The 7,280-nt window shown below is 47.1% G+C and overlaps 1 protein-coding gene across 1 annotated transcript; it reads left to right on the forward strand.

Moving 5' to 3' along the window:
- Window positions 1-516: 516 nt before the first annotated feature.
- On the forward strand, window positions 517-3,155 carry tmem229a (transmembrane protein 229A; the record flags this gene model as incomplete). Its single annotated transcript, XM_080022610.1, has 2 exons — window positions 517-548; window positions 1,921-3,155. 2 exons carry the CDS (start codon window positions 517-519, stop codon window positions 3,140-3,142), a joined length of 1,254 nt encoding a protein of 417 aa, XP_079878736.1. The 3' UTR covers window positions 3,143-3,155.
- Between the last annotated feature and the right edge of the window lie 4,125 nt (window positions 3,156-7,280).

Raw genomic sequence — 7,280 nt, forward strand, 5'->3', positions numbered from 1 at the left:
TTCCGGAGATGGGCGGAATTCCTAATGAGGAGAGAGCTGCAAAAAAGAGGGGGAGCAACTCCACCCGGGAATATTGAACCCTCCTATCGGGAAGCCCGATCTCTTTCGCCTTCGTTTTTTTTTTTCTCCGTCAACCCCCTTCTCTCCTCTTTGGGAAAGGGCATCGAAACACAAACGACACACGCGCAAAAGAGTTGGAAATCCATCCACATACGTACAAAACCAATGGATTTCACCCGCTCGCTCTCGGCCGCTGCCAATATCGCCCACTTTCAATCTCTCGCTTGTGTAGACACCCACACCCACACCCACACACACACACATGCATGGACAGATTTTTTACACACAAAACCCCTCTTTCACTCACTCACCCCCAATCACACTCACTCTCGATCCTTCCACAGGCGCCACCCTCGGGGACAATGGAGGTGGAACAATGTGAGCGTTTTAACGGGGGGGCAAAATTTCGCAAAAAATCATCAAGGGCCACACATTCAAACCCTTCCATTTGCGACCATGACGGAGCGTAAGGGCCAGTCCCCGGCTGGGTAATGACTCAAATTGGAGGAAATGGCTTCTGAAAATTACATTTCACATCATAGGTTCTCATCTTAAGTGCACGAGCGGAGAATCACATTCATCTCCTGTGGAAGCCAGCCAGGCATCAAATCAATCACCCATAACGGAGCCTTGTCTTGCCGTGGCCCACAACCAGTCGTTGTAATGAGCTTAACGGGACAAAATGTGATGAGAAAACGGATTTGTATGCTATCGGCGTAAAGCCGCGTGGTATCACGCGTCTAATGGGATGTATCGATTTAGCATTCAAACTGATTAATCTCAGAAAACCAGACAAGCTTAAGTAAACTCCGTGATATATATGAAGTCCAAGCCCATCCCCAAAACGACGCTAGAATCCGGCTACTTCGACCGGCCCCCACAAAATAAGCATGGTGATCTCTCCTGTGCCGTGTTGCCAAGTGAGAGCTCCGCGCACCGCAGTGTGGTCGAGATTTCTCTGGATGCAGATGCATTTGATTACCAAGCCCCGGCAGACCGCACTCCGGATCCACTGCGCCCTCCCAGGCCTTTCGGACACGATGCTGCAATGTTGCCACCTGCTGTTTGATCCAGGGAGCGTCCGGATTGGAATTTTGGAGTTCCGACGTCGGCCTCATACAGGACGTGATTTCTGTGCCGACCAGCCCTTATCCACCCACATTTGAGAATTTGTTTGTACACATTTAAGTCATTTTTATACGGTTACCTTTTTTTCTCATCACAACTGTCTGCAATATTTCTATCATGCTTGTAGCCAACTTATATATATGCATATATATTATATATATGCAAGAGGCCACTTCAACCTCGGCGTCGGCACATTTTGAGTCCAGTTGATGGTTAATTGGAGTTCATTGTTTTTAGGCATTTTACATGACACAGTCGGGCAGTGATGCAATTTGTTGCAAGTCACGACCCAAGCGCGACCCTCTTCTTTCCCATTCAGACCCCCGACGCCTTTCTTTCTCTTTATTCCTCCTGCAAATGTTGCCTGGCTCGTTTTCTCTCCCTCTTCCCTATTTCCTCTGGTCCTCCCTGCCTCCATTTTCACCCGCTTACCGCACTCTCTCTGTCCCTCTCTCTCTCTCTCTCTCTCTGCCTCTTCCCAGACAGTCTTGCCATTGCAGCAGTCATTATCTCATCCCAGGAACGGAAGGGGCGGAAAATGAGAGGATGGAGAAAAGAAAATTGTCGTTGCAAAATAGTTTGTGAAATAGAGGGGGTGACGGGCGGGCATGTCAAATCGAGACAACAAGAATTAAGCGCCGAACAACTTCGAGAACCATGATGGGGAAAGATCAGCGTTAAGGGAGCGGCGGCGGCTATTCTCAGCGACGCTCACGACGTCATACGGCACAGGTCGGGACGCGGCCCCGCGCTCGTCATCGTTAGCCCCGCCCAGTCCCTTCCACCGCGGGCTGCGGCACCCTGCGGCCCGACGGCGAGACGCCACCGGCGACACGATGCGTCGTTGAGCGGTTTCGGCCGCTCCGGAGGGGGTCGAGAGCGCGCCATCGGCATGGCTGGTCGCTGGAGAGACGGCGGCGCCGACACCGGGCCGACGACGGCGAGGAGCCCCCGGCGACAAGGAGAAGACGCATCCGGGGAGGACGCTGCCGCCGCGGAGCTGCCGCGCTGGATGCGGCTGTACCTGTACGGGATGCACGGCGTGACCCTGGACGTGGTGCTGTCGGCTCTGCGGGGGTCTGTAAAGGACCGGGACCCCAAACTCGTGGGCTTCTCCTCCCCGTACCTGTGCGTGGTGCACTCCCTGACCCACTTGGCGCTGGAGAGGGTTCATTCCCAGAAGAGGCGTTTCCGGGGCCGGTCCCGGGCGGTCTTCCACCTGCTGCTCTACCCGTCCGTGTACATCGGCCTGCAGATGCTGCTCGGGACCCTCGGCGCTTTCCCTGAACACGCTGGGGTGGTCTCAGCCTGGCAGCTCGCGGTGCAGTACCTCATATCTCTTTATTTCACCCGAGTGTTCCACGAGGGGCTGTCGGGGCTCCGGTACCACCCCAACCTCGACCTCCGCCAACGGGTCCAGGTCGGACCGGGACCCCAGCTCGCCCTGCCCGGGTCGGTGCGCTTCTTGTTCTTCGGGATGCACGGCTTCCTGGACGAGGTGCTGTTCACCTCCGCGTTCAACCTGGCGGAGAAGTCGGACCGGACCCTCCGGGGCCACACGTCCCTGTGGTCCTTCCTGATGTACGGCAGCTGCAGCTTCGTGGTGGAGAAGCTCTACCTCCGCCTGCGCTTCGGCAGAGGCTGGGGCGCCTGGCGGAGGCTGCCCGTCTACGTGTGCTTCGTCTACGCGTGGGAGTTCTGCTGGGGACTGGCCCTCAGGTGCTTCGGCGCCTGTTCGTGGGACTACTCCCACTACCCGCACAACGTGATGGGGCTGATCACGCTGCTGTACCTGCCCGGCTGGGTCTGCCTGAGCTTCTACCAGGATGTCCTGTCCAATGTCCTGCTGAGGGTCACATGCGGTCCGCGTGGGCTCGATTGGGAGGATGAGGTGGATCGGGATGAAGGTGTCAATGGGAGCTTATTGGACCCACGAAAAAGGCACACACAATGATTAAAAATGTATATGATGTGAGAAATCCGGGTTATAAAACCCGCACACATCCAATGATGTCTATACAAAGAGGGCTTTTACTGTGATTATCAAGTGTGTGGAATCTGCAGGGGACCTGTGAACTAAAATTAGTTTGACACCCCGGAGGTAGATGGTTCACTTGGTTTCTCTTGAATTCTGGGTTGTAAAGTTGTTTACCACAACCAAATTATATAAAAATATAAAAATAAAAAAAAGGTTTTTAGTTTTGTATTTATTTGACTATGAGGTTTTTAACAAAAGTCTAAAAAGGGGTCTACCAAAAGTTTACCAGTGACATTATTATTCTTGTTGTCGTCTAGATAGATCCCAAAATAAGTGGATGAGAAAAGTCTTTCAACTGTCAATGGGATGCATTAACTGTTTTATTGATCTCTTCTCTTTGGGCATTCATTTCTTTGTCAACTGAGTGAGGGTTTTGCCCTTGCAGCAAGAAGGTGGATTTGTTAAAATATCTCACGATTGGATCATAGGGCTGAAGAGACCAGTCTGTCAATCTTAAAAATGTATCTGGATCCAGTTTTTAAATTAACACACTGCCATTTTTATTTTTTTGACCGAAAATATATGCTTGTACTATCCCCAATCCCCATGTTCTTATGCATGCATATCGCCCACCTTTATTTTCAACAAACACGATGGTAGACTAACCATTGTATGCAATCTCTTTCACGAGCATGCCTTTACCTGTTCAAATGTGCATGTTGGAATTAAGAAAACCTGTACATTTTTTAACAATATATGCACATTATCTGTTGTTGGTTGAAGATTATATTTCCAAGATAAAGGTAAATAAAAATTCCAAAGAGAAATGTCTTGGAGACAAAGATGTTGAGATTCCTGAAATTTTAACCCCAAATGTTTCATTCTGTCAGAACACGTTATTCTTTCAAATGGTTCTTTTTATTTTGAAACTAACCTCACCATTCGGACTTGAGGGTTTATAATCATTTTGATGAATGTAATATCCACTGAGTAAAGGTGGATGACTATTAGAGTCGGAACGCAATTACCTGCTAACATACTGTATGTGGCAAGTTTTGGAAACTCTAGTGGGACTGAAATGGTTAAGCAAGCAAGTTGTTCCGCTCAGTCGAGTGATGAACCATGACCTCTTCGCACTGAGTGCCTTCACAATGAGGCAGCTGCACTTGAAAACACTATGGATCCATTCACTGGTTGCCTCTGTTTTGCAGGTAGCATGAAAAACATGCACGACACAGAGTCACAGTCGAGGCGTTACCAATAGAACACTCTTTGAATGTCTAAAAACATGACTTTTTTTTTTCTTTTTTACTGGGAACGTTTTTTATTTTTATTATTATTAAAGTAATAATAAAATGGGTGCTGAGACCCAGCAGCAATCACATATGTCAGTCGCGTGTAAGAGTGCATATTTCTTCTTTTTAATCAATGATCATGGCCATTAACTATGGGAGTGTACTGCAGCAGTTAGGGACTCCCGATATAGTTGGTCTTTTATATGTGGGAATATGGCAAATTGGAGCCAATAGATGACAGAAAATCCCAAGACATGACAAAAAGTACATGTGATTAAATTATTAGAGAACTTCTTTTAGCTTAAAAAGAGGAATGTCCAAAATTTGAGGCAGGGTTCAGTCAATGTGGGGAGAGGTACAGTAGAAAACCTAACGGACAGGACATGAGTCCAAGATTTCAAACGGTTGGTCCAGGTTATAGTGTGCGGTTACTGGGTGGACCACTTCAAGGAAGAGAAAATTGAAGTAGGTCACAGGGTTAGTTATGTCATCGTTATGATAAAACCACACCTTTCAAAGAAGAAGAAGAATCATTTCACTTGTCTTACAGGTGCAATGCACACGCGCGCGCACACACACACACACACAAACACACACACAAACACACAAACACACACACACACACACATGCAGGGAGTGGTGACTAGAGAAATGCAGCCTCTGCGTTTCTTCCATCCTTGCTGTCCTTCCTCCAGGGGTCAGCCAGGAGCAGTGGGCAGCCCTCTGTCAGTGGACCAATTCCAGATGATGGATCCATGTCGCGGTCAGGGACAGGACAGGAAAGCCTTCCGCATGTTTGTAATTGGGGTCCTTTTTTTACGTTGGGGGAGACCCATGTCAGCACGAGGAGAACATGCATAACCCTCCATAGGGTATAAATCTTGAAATGTTAAACTAAACTCATATATCAATCAAGTAAACAAGCTCTTCACAACGTCCCGGACCTGGTTTATAGGAGCCTTTCTAAATGATAAACAGTAGACGAACGTCTAAAGTGTATCATGAATTAAGTTGCCTTGTATTAAGGAACTATAGGAAAAACGCATTGTCTGATAGGCTGTCTGACTTATATAAACTATTCACGTTGACTTTATAACACCATTGACACTGAAATCTAAATTGTAAATCCATGCGGGGCAAAGGGCACTGACAGCACATTATAAAGATAACACCTGCTATGTGGGACGTTATTCCAGCAAAAGTTCAACAGAGTATCGACAGTTTACTGTATATACATATATATAATGTGTGTGTGTGTGTGTGTGTGTGTGTGTGTTTGTGTGTGTGTGTGTGTGTGTGTGTGTGGGGGGGGGGTTGAGAATAATACCTTAATTGCCGCCTTCATTTTTTCTCAGATTGTGCAAACACAAGTATACCTGACTTGGCTCTCACCCTCAGCCCCCGGGGACACGGATTAACAACAATGACAAGTTACCGTTGGCGACGCCCCAATGGAGTCGACGCACTGCACCCTAACCGTCTCAGCAGAAGGCTCATTAACAGCTACAGGCGGGGGAATGGCATGAAAGAATTTTTAGAAAACATATGCGTATGGCGTATTCAACCCATAGGTTAAGAAAGCGCACGTAAGAGGACGTCCCTCTCTTCCTGTTTAGAACCTTAATTTCGCACTTAAAAGGTTTATCGGGGAACACACCTGAAAGTTTCTTTTGACAAGGGTACAATAAACGATGGAGAATAAACTATATCAGAGAGTGCGTCATTATCCACGCCAGTCATTCACTCTTACGCATAAATTGCGCTCTGTTTGCTCATTTGCTTTTTATTATATGTTGTTTGTTTTTCTATTGTGCATTGTGAATACAGCTCATTGTCGTGGATCGCGCCCGCCTGCTAATCAATTATTTTCTGGAGGAAAGGTCAGCTGTAGAGCAGAGGCCAGCTACTGCTGCATTTGTGGCTCTTGACGCCCCTGTTATATTTACACGGTCAAATCACATGCAAAAACTCAGGTAGAAAGCTCCTACAAAAGGTATAGACAAATCCCCTTTCAAAACAGACAGGTGTGCTATAAATACCCATATTCTTAGAAACGAACGCAGGGAAAATAAAGAATTAAATTCCACTATGTTCATACACCCACCGTCACGCTGCTTCCCTTTGAACAGACCAGTGCGTCCTTACACCAAGACAGGAGAGGACTTTCCAAGATCCTTGAGGGGGTAATATGATGGGGCAGGGTTGCCAGGTCTGTGTGACTACACCAGCCTAATGGCCAATAAAACCACCCCAATACCCAACACTTTAAATACAACAAAACAACAAAACTAAGAATGCCTTCCCTCCCAAATAACTGATAGTATGTTTTATAACAGTAGATAAAATGTTTAAATAGAAATATCGAGGCTATTTGCTTTACCAGATACAACAACAATCCCCTTAGACTGAAGCTCAATAACATCCACGACACAAAATCATTATCCTGCAACATTGCACAGACTTTTGTACCATGCCTCTACATATTCCAGTCTCTGACTCATCTGCACCCACACCAATTTCTATTTCTTGCTCTTTCCCCCAATCCATTGACACCAACATCAATTATGAAAAGATATGAATGCTAATAATTGGAAAGCATTGTTTCCATCAACATTTCCCATTCTTCGGTATATTTCTCCGCGTATTTTGCCCACCTACTTGGTGTCATGACGAGAGGCAGGCGGGCACCAGCCGGGCAGGGGCCATGCGGCTGTGTCCCATGTCCATGTGTGTACGTGCTGATCTGGAGTCTATTTGGTAGGATTCGGATATAAATACATAATTCCATTGAAAACATGCATTTTTATTTATAGATATTG

The sequence above is a fragment of the Zeus faber genome, assembly GCF_960531495.2.
Source record: "Zeus faber genome assembly, chromosome: 21".
NCBI lineage: Eukaryota > Metazoa > Chordata > Actinopteri > Zeiformes > Zeidae > Zeus > Zeus faber.